Source organism: Apis dorsata, unplaced genomic scaffold (assembly GCF_000469605.1).
Source record: "Apis dorsata unplaced genomic scaffold, Apis dorsata 1.3 scaffold_27, whole genome shotgun sequence".
Lineage (NCBI taxonomy): Eukaryota > Metazoa > Arthropoda > Insecta > Hymenoptera > Apidae > Apis > Apis dorsata.
Window position 1 is genome coordinate 733707 of NW_006263329.1, and position 20623 is coordinate 754329.

Genomic DNA, 20623 nt, shown 5'->3' on the forward strand with positions numbered 1-20623 from the left:
GAACCCGTTCGCAATGCATTTCACAATTTCAGTTACAGCTATACATTATTAAATTCCTGAATGCTATAACCCCTGACAATTAGATAATCGGTCGTTTACACAAATTATACGCACAAATAAAACTGCATGCATACCATATATTTTGCCTGAAACGAAAGGAAAAATCGGTGCAACGCGTGCCGTATACAATGAGAGGATAATTCTGTGGAAACATTCACTTTCTTAACCTTTTGATTCATGATGAAATACATTCGATTATCTCAGCTAATTAATAAACAATTTTTCAGATAATCGATCAATAGAAATAAAATTGTATTATCGTTAATAGATTATTTGTCAATCATTGTCGAGCTAATTAAAAACTAAACAATTTTCAAATATGGTTTATTACGTAAAAAAAAATATATATATATATATATATATATATCTAATAAGATATCTAGTAATTATCCAAATAATCCAATTATTTAAATAAATTTCGAATGTTCCACTGTATCAAATGAGACTTAAAATTTTCAATTTTTTAATTATGAAAAATTATAGAACAAAATTTTAATATTATCCTATAGATAAGTCTCAATAATTGAATTAACTATTTGAAAGAATAATTCTAAATATTGATTTCACTTTTTTTAAATTTCAGACAGAGAATCTTATGTATGCAGCAAATTTTTTTTTAAAGGCTATCTTTAAAAGAGAAAGAATTCCAACTTTCTCATCAGAAGTGAGTATGTTATTATCTCATTCCTTGGATTGAAAATATTCTAATTCTATTTGCACGAGAAGATTCGTGTAACAATTCGAGCGAAAGCAAATTTCAATATTGATGTAGTTGTTATCCGTTACATGTATGATAATTAAAAAGTGGGAAACAAAATAATTCGAGGATAAAAAAACATGTGTTGACAGCTGAACCAATTTGCCTTAAATTATTTTTATATTTTAATTCAATCGAGATAAACGTTTTCTTTTCCTTGGGAATATATACCTACATATAAAAAGAAGAGAACTGTTTGTTTTAACAGTTCTTTTCGAATCAATTTACCGAACATTGAATAAACTTATTCAAGCCCGCATTGCTCGTGATCCACTGTTCTGCTCTATCCCACGAGCCTCTAATAGACCCGAAATTACATCGTGCCCTTTGTCAAACAACGAATTGAACCTCTGAAGAAAGGATATGATGCGCGTTTAAATGAGGCATTTATTTTCATAGAACGAACAATGAATTCAAATTCAATTCTTCAAAACTATCTTAATTATGGTAATTTAATTTCTTTTAAAAAAAAAAATGTTCTTCATAGAAATCGCAGAATAGAAAAATTTTCGAATAGATCGAAGAGCTGAAGTTTTTCTTCGTGCGTATTATAATAGGAAACAAAGTTCAAATCATGGTTTAACACGTTTTTCTATGGAATATGTAAAATAATGTATGAAACGCGTGAAGTTGAAGTGGTTACGCAAAATGTTGTAATAGAAGTATAATTTATTGTGTTAGCATTACGTCATTCTTTAGTTAGTATTGCACAGAAGCATTGCATACTATGAAACTGTTTTATTCGTATAATCATCTCGATAAAAAATTAACAAAAAAAAAAAAAAAAATATTAAAATTTATCATACGAACATTTAATAAAATTGTGAAATCAAATTAACTTGTTTCAAATTTTATGATTCTATTCCATTTTACCAATGTACAGATATTTTTATTCGTTCAAAAACACAATTATCTATCCTCGATTATATTTTTATAAAACTATTTTCATTCTGATCAATAGTAAAATAAACTTAAATACATATTACAAACCGATATAATTATTAAAATCATAATTAAAATAGTTTTTCTGAAATTTTAATCTTTAATCAATAATATTATTATAATAAATAAGCGATATATAATATCATAATCCGTATATTATAGCATTGAACATCACAGGAGAAACACGTGGCATATTTATTCGCGTCATTGAGATAAAATATGCAAAACTTGTATAACATGAGAAATAATATTTGCATAAAAATCTATAATCTAAATGTTACAATGTTGCACGGAAATTTATGTATTTTATATGTATATATAAATAATGTTTCACGCATATAGCTATTCTCTTTGTTTCCTACGAAAGTTTTAAATCAATGAAACTCTCTATCGACGAGAAAATCTCAATGAAGCAGTTCACGTGTGAAAATTTTAACAAAGTCACGATGAGAAGCAATGTCGTGGACAAAGTAGGAAATGGAATACAAGGTTTCCAGTGTACAATAACGATTAATCCTCGTGTAGAATCAGCATTTCCGATAAGTATGTTAATTCGTTCCCTTATATATTTTAGAACATTTTAATTATCACTTTTTTGAATCTTATGTTTCAATTTTTATAGCGATCTAACACGTTTGAAATCTGATAATCTCGATTTATTTATACGATATAACATCCCTGAAATTTTATAAACTAACAATATTTCTATTGATACAATCTTATATATCTAATTATATATAGAAAAAAAGAAAAGTAATAACGATATTCATCTTTTAATATAATCGAATAACGAATGTCAGATAATAGAATTATATAAAATGATAAGAAAAGTTAAGAAATTTAATAAGAAAAACCGTTGAAGAGAATAAAATCGAGAAGTTAAAAAAAATATAATTATGATCGTCACCTATTAGAAATTTATTTATATTTTCTAAGATATATCCTATAGTAAACGAAACTAAAAAATGTAATAAAATTTTTCAATAAATTCAAGACAACTTCAATAAACTTCAATAAACTTAAGAAAATTTCTTATGGGAGAAATTAAAGAAAAAAAAAAAATTATAATAATTAATATCAAGATTTTCACAATTATATAAAATGTTTATAAAGAAAAAAAAATGGTTATATGAACGAATAGAATATTTAATATTATATAACACTTTTTTTCCCGAGATATTTAAATTATTATTATAATTTCAACATTTCTTTCTGTATCTACATATGTAAACTAAGAAAAATAAAATGTAAATATAACATGGATAAAAAGTTAAAATTTTTTTATAGGTATCATGTATCTTTTAATTATATTTAACAAAAAGTGGAAAAAAATTACGCAAATAATGATGCGTTAAAGTTAGCCAAAACTCTATACCAAAATATATCTATTACTTAAACATTTAAATAACAGATATATAGAAATCCAAGATAAAAAAAATCTAAGAAAAACAGATTAGAATGAAATTTCAACCAACAATGTTGCCAATTCCCAATATTTTTGGAAAATCTCCCAAAACTTTGATGACTAATGCAGATCTAATAAAAACCAGATTAAAATTCGAACCCAACAACTTGCCAAACTTCTAAGAAACTTTGTAAACTCTACAGAATATATTAAAATATTGAATATTAACATACATTCAACAAAAATATTCAATTAAATAAAAAAATCTCCCCAAAAAAACATTATTAAATAAAATTACAAAATTTCAATAATGTTCCCAAGAAACTTTTTAAAATCCTATACTCGTAATCCATATAAGTACATATATTCATACATATATTCATAGAACACATTTGGAGGCCAAACACAAATGTTGATTGAAATTTATTTATTGAGTTATAAGCAAATTAAATTTCCGTTAGATAAAGCGAGATGATGATAGACAGAACAACTTCCATCCTACTTCGTCTAACCTAACTTTACATTGCTTATAATTTAAAAATCACTAAGAATTTTTATATATCAACTTTTATACGAGTTAATTTCTAGAGTCGAAAAATTTCTCAAAGACATGAATATATTAACACCCTGTATAGTACCTTGCCCAAAACGTGCGAGTTTGGCGGTCATGCTCGCATTCCACGTATTCTAAGTAACTCTCGCGCTCGTTTGAATTCCTACGTGGCCTAACACGACGATATTTAAATTCAGTGGGCCAAGTGCTCACTAGAGAGAGAGAAAGAGACGTGTCGGTGGGACTTTGAGCAAACCGTACACGCGCGGTTCATCGACTTCTCCGTATCGCGTAACGTTCCATCGATTCGTCCCTGAAAGTCCAACCAACCGAACTCTGTTCGACGTTTTACTCGCGTCAGAATTACTCTATTTTAGGGCCGAAGAAACGATTGGCCGTGTCACCGCTCCCTAGGGTATTTCATCGACAAGCCTAGCGGAAAAACAATTCCACCAACAGTTGATCCATAATATCGCCAAGGACCACCATGACTCTCTCATAACCTCATCGATGGTTCTCGAGCACGAAAAATCTCGTAGGCGGCGCCACCATCGTCACCAAAACTCGCAGATATCTTTTTTCGGCGCGTGTGTGGGCAGACACGTGTCTGACATTGTCCGGATTTCCCCGGTTACCCCCACGGTCAATGGAACACGTGCATGTGTAACTTAGTTTACACGCAACCGAAAAGTGCCGTTTTGACGTTTGTCTCATGGGGCGTTGCTCATAGTAATCGTATTACTGGATGATTGCTAGAAATTTTAATTTTAAAATTAAAATTATGATCCAGGAATTATGTTCGTTCGAAATCCTCGAATTTTTGATCCTTGGATCAATAAAGATGAAAATTGAGATTGAAAATTGATCTATTTTTTGCTTGAAAAAAATTTTTTTTAATTAGGTCGATGTATTTACTATCAATTCAGGATTCGTCTTCGAAATCATTGAATAATTTTTTTTAATTCAGCGTTACTTGCAATATTTTATATTCGTATTCAAATAAATTGAAATATTATTGAAGAAATCATATTATTGGATGATAAACGACAAGTAAGAGTTAAATGCTTCGAAGACAAATAGTAATAAATCAATTGTTACGAATAAATAATCGATGCCTACAAAAAATCCCACGTAAATCTGTCAACATTATTAAATTATCTTTCCTCAAAAAATTGTGATAAAATAAAATTGAAATATATTTAAGCCTGCATAATATTAATAAATCAAAAATTTAATATCTGGATATAAATATCAATGTCATCTTTCACATTTTAAATGGAAATACAATATTTTTAAAATATTCTTCTTGTTCGAATAAATCAATGACGATAATGGACTATAATGTATCCTAGTTAGAAAATAACTATGGAATTTTTGCATGTAATTCTAATTCGGTGACAAAAATTATAATATTTGATAAAGTTGCCGGCTTATTTCATAATATTATCTCGAAACCATGAATCGGCCTTGACCCGTCTAAATGGTCATCGCGTGCATTTAATTATAATTCAAAAGACATTTCAATTCAATATTATATTACGAAATATCTTAAACTACACAATAATTTATACATTTATTATATATATTTATTTTTATCATATTAATTGAATAATAACAATCTATAATATGTTATAAAATGTCACAGATCAATATTCTAATATTAACCTTTGAAAATTAATTATTCCTGATTAATTTTTTATTCTCTTAAAAAAACATAGAAACTAATATAATTAGCTGATATAATTAGATCTACTTTAGAAGAAATGCAAAATTAAAATATATTCAAGTTATATGACGTTATATAAGAAATTGAATCACGTCAATGAATGAGAAACTTTTTCAAAATTAGATTATCTTCTAGAAAAAAAAAAGATTTTTTTTAGAAAAATCTTATTATAATCTCTTTATAATTCAAATTAATCCTAACAATATGCAAAGTAACATCTTCACTGAAATATAAATTACTTTAAAAAGATATAGAATCAAAAGCAACGATATATTAAAAAATTGAATTAAAAAAATTTAATTTCTCAACAACTATGAACTTTATCTAAAGAAAAAGAAAAAAATAAAAGCAAAAACGAATAATTTTAAAAATTACATGGAATAATCGCAAAGGTTAATAGAGAAGATACTCAAGGCAAGAAGAAATACTACATTTCTAACTCTAGGTCTCTCCTGATTGCGCAAATTAGAAGGGAAATCCTCCGTCAATTACAAGCGATGATACAGGGACAAAAGAACGTGGGAGAAGATAAAATATTGAGAAACAGAGAATAAAATGTTGAAAAAACTTGGGATAAAAAAGGATAATGATTTATGTATGGATAATAAGAAAAAAGAGATCAATACCTCAATCAGACGATTGATTAACGTCGAATGGAATGGAAATCGTTTGAGGACACATTCAGAAATATCACAATAATCATGAACATGTGATTTATACATGAGAAAAATGATCATGCAACATTTAAAAATAAAACTAAAATCTGAAATGAGGATGAATTGATACGCGTCAATATAAAAAGCGTAAAATCATGTGTATCGTTGCTTACGCGCTAAAATATTCACATATACTGAAAAATGTGTGGAAAAAATTTTTCTAGAGAAAAGAAAAATATATTTTTCGATGATATTCTTATTTTTCTTTTCTTTTTTTTTTTAATTTAATTTTAATTATTCTATTAATCTAATTTTAATTTCTATTTCATGTATTTATTTCCTTTTTTATAATTAATAGCTATTCTAAGTGAATTGAGAAGAGATTAGATGACTTTAACCAGGTCAAAAGTCAATCTTCTTTTTTTTTTGTTAAAACGAAAAATTTGATTTATTCATCTTTAATAGCTAATCATTATTCTACTAATTCCGTTCCCTATTGATAATTAAATTCAGTTGAATAATTAAGATAAATGCAAAGGATTGATGATCTAAATGATTTCGTTCCATGAAAAAAATTAAAAAAAAAAACTATATGTGCGTATGATATTTAAAATTACCTTGAACGAAATTTTAAAAAAGTATCGAATTTTCTTTTTTAAAAAAAATCTATTTCTCAACCATGTATTATATATATCTTTCGTATCTGACATAATAAAAAAAAAAAGATTTCATCTTTTTTTATACTCAAAATGAAAACTCGAAGATAAAATTTAAACAAAAATAATTTAAATATAAAAAGGATTAATAAAAAACTAATGAAATATTCAATGAGACAAATATAAACATTCAAATACAAAGTATATTTCATTAATTAAAAAATTAAATATGAAAATATTACGATCAAAGAACGAGAAGTTATATCTATATATCTTTGGAAAAAATAAGAACACAAAATAAAAGAAAATGTTCGACCAGTTTTCACTTTCTTTGTATATAGTGCGTGATGTAAAGGAAATAGCGTGGCTATATTATTAATTCAAGGGCCAAAAAAAGAACCGGAAATCCCACGATCCTTCAAGCTAATGAACACTCAAACAGGACAAAGTTTAATTCGATCCACTTACTTTATAGCGGCTATCATGCGAGCTTTACTACTTTGCATTTAAACAGTTTGCTTAGCAGGCTAAACGCGACAAGATAATAAAACACACTCGGATATATTAATAAAGTACGAGATAAACCCGGTCTGTCCATTAATGCGGAAGATATATGTAAAATAACGCGTCAATTGGAGAAACATTTTACATAACTTAATTTATCTTTCTTGATAAATTCTTTTTGTACGAAAGGGTTTAAGCAATTTCATGAAACTCGTATATATGTTAAATATAAGAGATTGTTTAAGAAGATTGTTTTAGAACCGATTTCTTTTACTGCAATATTTTTAAAAATATTCAATTATTAATTAACCAGAATTAATTTCGGAGATGTAACTTCAAAATTATAAGTTTTTCTATATTGAAATATTTAATTATTTCGATATAAGAATTATCTATTCATTGAAACTTATCTTTTTTTTTTAATTATAATTTTATGATATTTACACAATTTATTAATAATGTTAAAAAAAGAAAACTAAGTAATAAAACTAATAAAATGAAAATGAATGCTTCTTTTATAGTTGCGCAATTATTCTTTCAGATAAACGATATAAAGGAAGAGAGAATGAAAAATACAATACAGAATGAAGTTTTATTATTCAAATCTTTTCATTATCCGGCAAAAAGTTATAAATTATATGTAAATTTTACCTAATTATCAACTGAATACAATTAAGTAATCGACAGATTATTCTACTTGTGAAAATAACTGAAGAGTAAAGTAAATTTTTTCATGTAAGGCCTTTTCTTAATATATATTTAAAATAAAAAAAAATTTTCTATATCTTCTAATTATTTCTCTATAAGATAATTTTCTTCTCTATTCTATCATCAATAATTATACTTATATATAATAACACCTATATAATAACTATATTAATAACTATATATTATATATATATTATTCATATAATAATATATATTATTCACATAATTTACATAATAAATAAAATTTTTTAAATCGTGAAAATTGCAAATAAAATATATCAAAAGCTAATTAAATGTTGCATCTTATTTTTTTTAAATAAACCTTTGAAATATTGAAAGTTAAAAATTTAAATATTTAATTTTTTTTTAATGCATATTTAATTTGAAAATTATGCAATAATCTCAAATTAATCTAAGCTAATAATATAAGCTAATATATTAGCTTCTAAATGATAGAAAGATAAAATGGAAATACTATTTTTATAAATTAGTTTCTTCATCATCAAAAATATCATTTCTTTATGCTCTTTAAACGAGATATTCTTGCAAAACATTTTCTTAGAATTGATAAGAATTTTACTATCCAAACTATGCATGTATATTCATATATATACATATAGATTTATTTAATAATCTAACATCTAATTAAGAAACAGTACTCATTCATAAATCTATGATGATATATATTGATGATATATATGAAAACAATTTGTTATTTTAATATACTACATTGAAAATTTATACCTATTTAATTAAAAAGAATAAAGAATTATGAAATTTGAATATTTACTTATAATAAATTTATTTTTAAATAAAGAAAATCTATAATGATTAAAAAAATATTTTTCTATAAAACCTCTAAAAAATTTAATAATATTTATAAATATGAATCTTAAGAAATTAAATATAGAAAGTTAGAAGTTAAGAAGTTTTCTAACTAAATAACAATAAAATCAATAAAATCAATTTTGGACCATCCTTATATCACAAACGGTATAATTAAATATTCGTTGTGGTTATTTATACATGTGAAAGAGTAAGACAATTAGAACAATTAATTCTAAGCCCCCTCTAAATGTTACCACGTTCAAACTACGACTATCATCAAAACTAGCCTTTGTAACACAGATGAATTCAAGCTACACAAAAGATAATAGAAAACGAGTCACAGACGGAACGAGATGGATTAGTTTTGCAATTATACTCTTATTTAACACTGTAATCTATTCTCTCGTCAAGATTTAATAATTTTTATTCGTCATTGAAAACGATTATAAATAGAAATGTATCAATGAGTTCTAAATAAAAAATCTCTCAAATAATAGAATACCGTTATGAAATAAAATGATTCGATTCATTGTGCATGAAAAATATTTCTATTTCTATTCTATACGTTTTCAAAAACGTAATAACACGAATAAATTACTTGCTCCTAGAAAAATATGAAATATACTCCATATGAAAACATGGCATACATTATTTTCACGTTAGAAAAAAAATGTTTGCAATATACATATGAATAAGTTATATGTATAAAAAATTACGCGTAATTATGATAAATTGTAATAATACATGCACAAAAATATTCGAATATATATTAACGAATGTTGTAAAACTTACTTCTATCGCATAAAATATAACAAAAAATTTTCATTTGTACCATATTAAAATACATACAGAAGTATATACTAAACATATTCAAAGCTGAAATGAACATGTTGCGTAGAATGTAACCCGTTCCATCGCATCGACAAGTGAAATATTTTTAACGATCAACATATGTTATTTTATACAGGAAATAAATTAATATGTTTAAAATATTTATTTGAAACGAAATTAGACTATATTAATTGAAAGAATCTCTCGAAATAAACAACGTTTGAATACGCACCTAACCTACAAGGAGCACGACGAAGAGTATGAGATAATAAGTAATTGTTTTTTCACTTACCTGCATACTATCGGCTGAAATAATTTCTCCGAAGAATTTACAAGCTAATTCGATGGCCAAACGTGATTTTCCACATCCTGTAGATCCCAAAATTGCTAAAACTGGCACACACGACATATCGACCTTTTCACAATCACTTATGGTTACTTGACACTGCGCATGCGTAGCCTTACTGCGCATATGCTTCGCGTTTCGTTGATTCAGTCGTGTAAATTAAAAGCGGTCAATTTTAAATAAGTTTTTATTGCATTTCAAAATTGTTTGCTCAAGCTAGACATTAATATTAAATTTATTATATTACTTTAATTTTTTATTATTAAAAATAAAACATTTTGTAATGTAATATCATTTTTTGTAATAAATTATTATTGAAATTTTATATATTTTCAATTATAATTTATTAAAAATTCATTTAAAATAAAAATATTCAATTATAAAAAATAAATCTGAATTTTTATATGAAAATATTGTAATTTTTAAACATATAAGATGCTAATTTAGATATAAAAATCTTTTTGTTTTACTTTTCTTATTTAATATAATATTGTATCAAATACAAAATCAATTTTTATTATGCATAAATAAAATTATATTTTATTCTGTTGCGTATCACAACATAATAACATATAAATAAATTTATGCATTCATCTCAGTCTCTATTATGGCCTCTATTATAAATCTAAAAAGCATCATTATGCGTTTTTCAATAAACAATCATGCTCTTAAAAATTAGAAATATTTTAAAATTACATTAATTGAAGCATGAATAGCAGCAATTGAACTTCAGTAACATTATGAATGATTTCATTAGCAAATTATATTCGACTTGAGTTTTCTTACTTCACACAATTTCATTCAATAATAAAATAATCTTATAAATTCACTGAAATTATACTTTTTATAATATTTAATAAATAATTTGATTGTAAACTTGTCAAGATTCAAAGTTAATACAATTTCAAAAAAATAATTAATCAATTTTCCATTCATTTATCAAAATAAAAAATCTTGTTATAAATTATGAAAAAAATATAATTTAAAAATTATATTTTTTTATTTACTTATACATTTTTTAAATACAATATTTTAAGTTAAATTTTATTAGTTTTATTCTATTTATTTTTAATCTACTAAATGTTAGATTCTATTCTTCTATTCTCCTCTTCTATTATATGATAAATTCAATATAAAAGAAATATCATACTATTATTAAGATATTAATATAGAAGACTAAGAAATCGATACGTACCAGTATTGTATAATATTAATGACATTTTTATAAGTATTATCATCTATTCACTTGGCAACAGCAATATGATATCTTATGTATCACAATTAATTTTTATACATATTTCAATTACACTAATTAAACATATATCAAAACAGAAATCATTCTTGTTTCTAATCCAAAAGAAAAGATAGTATTTAGATTATTTGTATCATAATTATATCATAAATTATACTTTTAAAATTAAAAAAATTTAAGATGTATTTCAATTTAAACAGCTGAGTGATAATAAGGCTCATCGACTGATTAAATCTATATATCAACAACTATTACTTTGCTGATTAAGTTATTATATTTATATCCCTAGATAATTATGTATATCTATTTCATTAAATTATTTATTCAAAACGGTTAATCAAATATAGCTTCATATTTCAGAAAAAAAAGGAAAAAGTAGTTTCTTGCCGTATTTTAAAAATGTTGATAAGATAACAAAATATTGTAAAAAAAAAAGTAACTTGATCATAAAAGATCATAGATAATTACTATCTACTAGATAATTTGATCATTATATGGATCTGATATATTTAAGTTCTTTCCGCTTCAGGATAAATATATAAATTTATTTTATGGTTAAATGTATATTATTGAATTCGCTAGTAATTATCATAAATTTTCCAATAACTGCATTCTTGCTGATAATATAGAAAAGGATTGGAATGATATATTTTCGAAAAGAAATTTCAAATATTTTAAACACAGATATTTTTATCTTTACCTTTATTATTTATTACCTAAGTATTTCAAATATTTTTTTTTATAATTTTTCTACATAAAGTTTTTCTCTAAAAAAAACTAAAAATTTTTTTTTAAGAAAATTAAAGAATAATTCATGAAACTTGAGAAAACTTATGATTTATCCTATTTTTACTTTTTAATAATTTAGAAAAAAGTAAATAAATTTTTTTTATATGCTTTCTTCTATAAAAATAAAATAATATTAATTATTTTTATCATGTCAAATCAATACATATGTCACATAAATTAAAAGATCATTTTATTAATCAATTTCAATTTGTTTCAATTTTAATAAATTAAAATTTAAATAAATTTTAATATATATATATATATCAATATTTAATTCAAAATCCAGATCAGAACACATGTATTAACATTAAAACACATGTGTTCATAAATACAAAGAATTAATACAGTATGCAAAAAATAATTAAATAATTAAATAAGGAATGGAAATTTTCATGCTCAAAAATGAAAATGTCCAACATTTCTTTATACTTTATATTTTAATCTAAATAAATGTTTAATAAAGCAATATTGAGATGATTTAGTAGACTTTAATTTATCACAGGCACAGGATTTGAATTTTTTCTAAATTACATAATGTCCTTTCAATTCTGTTCTTTCAAAGAATACTGGATATTTACATTTTGAGAAAGCGACACTTTCAAAATGATGTTCTTATATTAAAACATTCTTTCTAATTTATATAAAGATATGTTTTAACTGCAAATTTCGGAGAATTCATTGTTTGAAATCCTTCAAATTACAATCTATTGCAATAAATTTTAGACACATATATTCAATTTTGCTTTGTAAATTTCAATAAAGCTATAATAGAACAAAATCCATAAAAAAAAAATTTGCGTTAACGCGTATTGATAAAAAATAAAATTCATACTAATTGAAACTATTGTAAAAATATTGAAAATTATAAAATTCCACAAATATTTTAAAAATTCCGAGATTTCGAAATGATAAAATTTCATAAAATTCCGATTTTCGAAAAATCTCAATTTTAAAAGTTCCAAAAACATCAAAATTTCTACAGATTTAATTATTCATACGATAAAGTCGCAAATGTAATTTTAAAAATGAATTCATTATATTCTAATTTACCAAGCTCTTCATTATTTTAACGCGAAGATCATCAGATATAAATTTTCCTCGTGCTTATTACATGTATTTTATTATTTGCAATTAAAATAAGTTTTAATTCTAATATATCAAATATAACAACGTCAAACATAAGCACAATTATGCAAAATATGTGTGAAATGAAAAAATAATCGATTCACATCCCTAGGAATGAGAAGAATCTAAAAATTTCAAAGATAAGGGATAAAGTACAACGTATCTCCCAATCATGGAAACTCGAGGAATTTGATCTATACAATCAATTTTATACTCGATAAAAATTTCTCGACGATTTCTCGTCTTTCTCAATTAAACGTGATATTTCGGGGATCCGTTATATATCATTCGCTTTATTAGCCGCGCGGATGCGCGCACGTTTGCCTCTGCTTTCCATAATTCTCACATTTAACCGCCTAATCGCAGTTGGCCCGGTCGAAATACTCTATTGACGCAACTGTACGGGAACTTTCCACAGGAAACGCGAACATCGTGAAGATAGAGAGAAAAAATGGTAATTGAAAGCAACCCAAGAGATGACGTAAAGGGAAATAAGGCAGGAAGAAGGAAGACTTGAAGGAAAAAAGAAGGAAGGCGGTTCAAATAATGATAAGAAGAAAATCGGGCGGAAAATGATGTAAAAAAGATGAATGTAAGCGAGGAATGCATTAAGGAAGGGGAAAAAAACGAAAAAATTAAGGAAAAATATTTGGAACTTGAATTTTTTGATTAAATAGAATTTTGAAATTTTGAAATTTTAGAATCATGGTAATTTAAAAAATTAAAAAAATTCCAAATTTCTCAATTTTTTTGGATTTTTAAATTTTCGAACTTTTTTAAATTATTGAATCTTCCAAATATTAAAGAGAAATTAAATCAAAACAAGAGGGTAGAATAGTATAGGAACGAATGAAACGAAAATCGAGATATATAAAGTACTTACATAAAGGAAATATCAGAAAATAAGAAAAAGAGAATAGTTGGATATAAGGGAAGAAACAAAAGTCAAGAAGGGTAAGGCAAAATAAAGAGAAAAGATAAAAAGCGTATCTGATCGGTGGAATGGATAGTTTTCGTTCGTATAACGCCACTACCACGGTGGCTTTCTCGTTAAATTTCTGCTTTGGCTTACCTTCTCGCCGACTCGCAGTTTCGGATGCATCCCAGCCACCCATTATCTTCCTCTTTATGACGTCGAATTAATTCAACGAGCGAAATAAAGGCTCGTAAAACCGGTGCCGGTCATCGATCGTACCGTTAATCGCCATAACGTGATATACGGTACGAGTGAAATGAAGCGGATGACTGGAATTCGATTATATTCTCCTCATTTCTTTTTGCTTTTTCATTCTTATTTTTTCCCCCTTTTTTCGAAGGGTTCTGCTCCTCTTTCGAGCCCTCCAGCTATCCCTTGTTGTTGCCACGATTACTCGATCTTACGAAACGAAACGATTCCTTCAAGATACCCTTTTATCTGCACGATAACGATACTTTTGAATATTCTTCTATTGCTTCCGACAAAGAACGAGAAATCACTGGTAATAAAAGATACCGATTAATAACGCTAGTGTTTTTTCGCCGCAAATTAATTAGTAATATTTTCATATTTCGATATTTGGTACAATGTCTTTGACATTTTACAGCTCTAAAAAAATATATTTTGTAAATCAAACTTGAATAGAAAACTCGAATATTATTATTACATTGTAAAAGAAATAGAATTTCTTACCAAAATCTTTTCACTCGTCTTGAAATCACGAATATTCGAAGACCATTATCAGATTAATAGATTATTGTAGATACAACTCCAAATTAATTAAATATCTAAAATAGATTTAAATAGATTAAAATATATAATTAATTGGATGTATTTATAAAACAATCTCCAATCTACTTACAATAATTTCAAGTGATTTCAATATTGGAATCGTTACATTGAACCTTCAGTCATCCCAATTAATGAGCAAATGTAGGAATTTGGACGTGAAGTCTGGGTGCAAAAAAAAAAAATACACTTTTTGGGTAAATGATAATAGCTTTATTCGTATAATAAGATAATTCGAAATATAAACGTTAAGGAACTGTCTCACCACCTTTTTCCTGAAAAAAGAAACATTCGAAAACTTGCGTTTCTAATCTGATCGCAGTTGACAACTAACGTAACAAAAAAAACTTCCTAATATGCGCATCACTCTGAATTTATATTGCTGTCCTATAAACTTGATTTTATCATCTAACTATCGAGCACGATTCTTAATTTTTTTTTTCAACTTAACCAAAAACGATCGTCGACCACCAACACGTTCAAACACGTTCAAACACGGTTTGAAATACCGTATCTAAAAAGGAACAACTTTATTCATGTATATGATCTCTATCATATCTCTCCACAATCCACAATCCACAATCCTTCTCGACGACGAAAAGGAAACCAAAATAATAAACGAAGCGTGTTAGGTGCGCGAACGACTTTCTTACTTTTTTTTTATTTTTATTTTTTCTTTTTTTTTTTTTTTTTTTTTTTTTTTTTTCTTTTTTTTTTTTTTTTTTTTTTTTTTTTTTTTTTTTTTTTTTTTTTGTTTTAAATTTAAGTACAAAACCTATCTTTTTTTCTTCTTTCCTCCTATAATTTTAGTTTCTCTCTTTAATTTCACTCTCACTCTCTGTACCTTTTCAACACTTCCATTACATTATTACAAATAAGCACATGTATCTTCTCCCTTCCATCTTTCACACTCGTGCACTCTCTCTCACCTTTGAATTTCTTTTCTCTTCTTTTTGTTTTCTTTTCTTCTTCTCTCACATGTTTTATCGCATTCTTCCTATACAAAATCCACCCCGCCCATCCCCAATCGGGGAGAAGCGTAGAGTTACGTCGTAATATAATATGCAAATAGTAAATATAGATATATAAATATTACTTCTAATATTACTATTTCTTTAACTTGTGGAATAAATATTACTTCTTCATTTTATTATCTTCTATCTATCTGTAATGTGTGTTTATCTATGTGTGTATGTATGGTGTACGTTACGTACCGTGTACACGTATACACGTGGCGCGAATAGAAAAGAGAGAAAGAAAAAAAAAATCATATGAAATCATGTGCGTACGCGTACACAGGCACATCCCTTAATAATATTGTTGTATAATAAATGTTGTGTCTTAATTCACCGCGATGCGCTTCGCTTATCGTTAGTTAGTTAATATAATTATAGTTCCTCTCTTCGTTTTTTTTTCCTTTTTTTTTTTTTTTTGTTTTTATCTTTCATTATTTCCCCGCGGTTAACATGCGTATGCGTATTTATGTATACATTAATAAAATGTTACGTAAATTATACGGGGGTGACTCTTAGGTTTTTTTGCACGCTTTCCCCGACAACTTCCGGTCTCGAAAGGGCGTGCCACCGGAAGGGAAGGAAAAATAAGAAATAAGAAAGAGAAAAAGACCCACCTGGGGGGGGGGGGGGGGGGGCTAAGGACACGGATATTGTCGGGGAACGACAAACCGCGATCGTTCTCTCGTTAAAAATCATAAAATCGTAACGTTCCCTTCCGCTTGCTAAACTCTTATCCAACAATCGTTCGAGGTATAGGTACAAGTGAACTCTTTTTTTATTTATTTATTTATATATTTATTTATTCGTTTAGTTTTAATAAGGAGGTGGGTCCAGTTTAACTTCGTCTATTATCCGCGAGATCGGCCGATCACGAATCCTTACAACATACGTAAATATATATTTTCTATATATATCTATATATATAGAAAAATTCACGAAAGCGTTCTCGATATAGAAACGAAAAATTCGAGAAGCATTCTCCCTTTTAGCCACGCAGAGATAACCTTACCGAAATAGTAATGCGTTATCGTTATTAATAATTAATATTAATATTATCGATAATATATTATATTATTAGGTAGAAGATTATATATGCTGTTCTATATATTGGTATATATTGGTTATTATATATAAAGTGTATAATATAATATATTATATAATATTATATATTAAATATTATTATAATACAAAGTGAGTAGTACAATCGTTATTACCGTTAATCGTTAAATAATTCTTAACAGTATTGCTCGATAATCGATAATAGAATAATAGGTAATTAGCATCAAACCCTAGACGATTATATCTACCCGCTCTCTTTCTCTCTCTTTCTTTCTCTCTCATTCTCTCTCTCTCTTTTTCACGGAGAACTTTGCGTCTTTGCGAGGCCAAAATTCTCTTTTATAATGTAAAAACTCTGTGTTCTCCATCCCTCTCGAAGGAAGGATAAAATTTTCTTTTCTTTTTTCCCCTCATGTTTCCTAAACATCTCCTTTTTTTATAAAAAAAAAAAAAAAAAAGCGCAATTTTGTTATATTTCATACGGTCGGAACGTAGGGTCCCTCGATTTACACTTTACACAATTTTTCATTTTTCCTTCCTTTTTTTTTTTTATCTCTTTTAAAATTATCCGTGATTACGTAAAAAGCTTGTACCGTCGCGAGAATCGAGACGAAATTCCAACGACGCCACCCCCGGTTTAAAGCGGCTAAGTCTCTGTGGTGCACGTTCGTCGAATTAAATCCGATCAATGAAGACGAAGGACGTATTTGGGATATTTTTTTAATTTCCGGTTTCGAAATCGAAACCGGAACATATCGTGTTAATAATCAACGAGAAAAATAATAATGGAATTTTATTAAACAGAAAAAAATTGACAGACATTGTAACAATATAAAAAAAATCGAACAATTGGGAGAAGAAAAATTGAAAAATCGAATCGAAAAACATGTCTTTCGTCTTCCTTGTCGCTCAACGACGAACGGTTGTTATTTTCAGTATATTTTTTCTTTTCACTTTTACTTTTTTTTTCCATTTTTCGGAAATCTGGTTTTCTTGCAAAAATAAGAGATTCTATCGGTCTATCTGTATATATAATATATATGTATATATATATAATATAGTATAACATGAATATCGCAGTTCAAAAATCTGTGTTGTCGGGGTTCCCAATTTATTTTTTTCCACTATTTTTCCTCCAACTCCTATCCTATTCTGGATTTTACATATATATATATATATATATATAACGATCCCCGTCGTTTTACACCCCATCTTCTATTTAAAGATGGTACATTTTCGTTGTGTAGCTCTGGTTACCACTATCCGGCTCATCAATTTAATTAAACCCTCTCCCCCTATCTTCGTTCTATTTTCACCCTCTCGTCCATTCGCTCTCTCCTCTTTCGTTCGATTCTGACGTTTTCACATCCACTCATCCCGATACCCTTTCACGCGTCAATCTTCATCCCCCCACCTAGAAACGGTTTCCAGTAGCAACGTCATATAAAAATAAAGGGATAAATAAAAAATATTGTTTTACTCTGAATAAAAAACCTAAGTTTACGTTTAAGTATTCTCGTCGAGAACCCTTCTCCCCTCCCCCGGGGGCCCCTGAAAATATAGATCCGTTAGAAGAGAAGATACCACATAACTTCACCCTCTTCTTACCTCTTTCACGCACGTGTATTAACCCCTCCCTATTTATCTTTATTATAAAACGTTGGAGGTTTGTTACGACTTTACACGTTTGTTTCTCACATAGGAAACTATATATATATATATATATTTTTTTATTTTATACATTCATAAAAAAAAAAAAACACTCTCGAATCCTCGGAATCTTTCAGTCTCGCTCTCGCATCTTTATCACTCGTTTTCTCATTGTCAAACCCTTTCTCTCCCTCTCACTTCTTCTCTTTCTCTTTACACCTTCTAAATGTTTCAATTTAATTGTATTTTTTCTTCGCATCCGTACACTTGCATACTCGCGCACACATCAATGGAAAATCGTCCTCGTGGCATTGTTTATTGCAATAAGTATGCGTTGCAAAATGAAAAAGAAAATTCAGCGAATGATTATTCTTTTTGTCGTCGGCCACACACGTTGTAAGTTAAAAACAAAAAAAAAAGATACGCGTAATAAGGGGAGGGGGGAAAAAAACAAAAGAACACGAGAGAAAAGATACACGTTGCATAATCGTTCTATCTATGATATCGTTGTGTTCGGAGGAGGGGACGTTCTCTGTATGCGTATATTTTTATAATTAATCTGAAACTGCACTCGTGTATTACATTTAAAAAAAAAAAAAAAGTTTACAAAAAGGAAACATCGTGGAGATCGCAAGATTCGTTCGTGTCCGCGTGAAGATCTAGATTAACGCGTGAATAAAATTATCCTAATTACATTACGTATTTACGGATCAGTAAGTAAAAACGAACAAAAAGAAATAATGAAAAAAATAGATAATAGAACAAAAATGAAAATATATTTGTTTCTTTTTTTATATCTGATAAACGATAGAACACATTTGAACACGAATCTCGCGCGCCACTTCGAATCGTTTTTTTTTTTTTTTATTATATAATGATATTATATATGAACAGTATTATAATAGTATATAATTGCGTTGTCCTTTCCTAAGCTAAAGCTACGTCGACGTATGTCGTTTACAAAACGCGCAATCTTTCTTATATACCACCTCTCTGTCCTTTTATACAATTAACTATGATTATTTTTAATGTCTATGTGGCTAGCAGGTACGTTTGCACTCTTCAAAATCGCCGTCAGATCTTGGAAACGTGTTATTTTTCTGTGTGTAATAATCTGTTTAATAAATCTTATAATATTTACGTTAATAATCTTTAAAATTCGATCTTCAAATTTTTATAATATCTCATTCCTCTGTATGTTCATTTTAATCTCGTCAAATATCTCGTTTTATCGATATCTATGTTTTTTAATTTTTTTTTTTTTCTTTTTATTTCTTTCAGGATTGCGTTCAACGTTAGATACTATTTGAAACAGGACAAGGGTCGTAAAATTGTAAGATTTTTTTTAAAAATTTCAAATAACGCGCCTAATCTTTAAAGCTAGATGTCTCCCAGTTGATCACGTGACGCATATTCAAGAAACTGTGCAAATATTTATATCTTCATATAAAATTACAAAATCGTATATAATATTAGTATTTTTTTTTTTATTTTTTTAATGTATATATACATATATATGTATATATTTAATATATAAGAAAAGAAATGGAGGAGAATAATACGAAGCTTCGATAAATACGAATCAGCGTCGTTTCACAAGGATAAAAAGTGTTTCGCAAATTAACCGGGAGAAAAAAAATGTGTAGCAAAAACGAGAAAGAAGAGTATATTGAAAACGATAGTAAAAAAAAAAAAAGAAGAAGAAAAAAGAAAGAAGACACGTTTCCACGATCCAACGACGAGGGTTACTCTCTGAGCAATTTTCGAAGAAATGTCTTTGTCGAGAGAAGGCTTAGGGAAATTTTTTAGTCAATCGAAGGGAGAAATGAAAAAAAAATTATACGCGTATATATGGTGAAACAAAAGAACAGGGAAAAGGGAAAAATAAAAAATATATATATATATATCTAAATCGCTCTTTTCCGAATTAATTGACAGTTTAAAGTATAGTCATAATCGTCGTACTAAATTTGGCTAAAAAAAAAAAAAAAAAAA

The 20623-nt window shown here is 27.1% G+C and overlaps 1 protein-coding gene across 1 annotated transcript in view; it reads right to left on the reverse strand.

Moving 5' to 3' along the window:
- The window catches only part of LOC102674946 (tRNA dimethylallyltransferase), a 120490-nt gene extending 110377 nt beyond the window's left edge, over positions 1 to 10113 (reverse strand). Inside the window, exon 1 of the mRNA XM_006607989.2 lies at positions 9919 to 10113. Coding sequence (XP_006608052.1) covers positions 9919 to 10098 — 180 coding nt within the window. The 5' untranslated portion in view covers positions 10099 to 10113. The remainder of the gene's footprint in view (positions 1 to 9918) is intronic.
- Positions 10114 to 20623: the final 10510 nt, after the last annotated feature.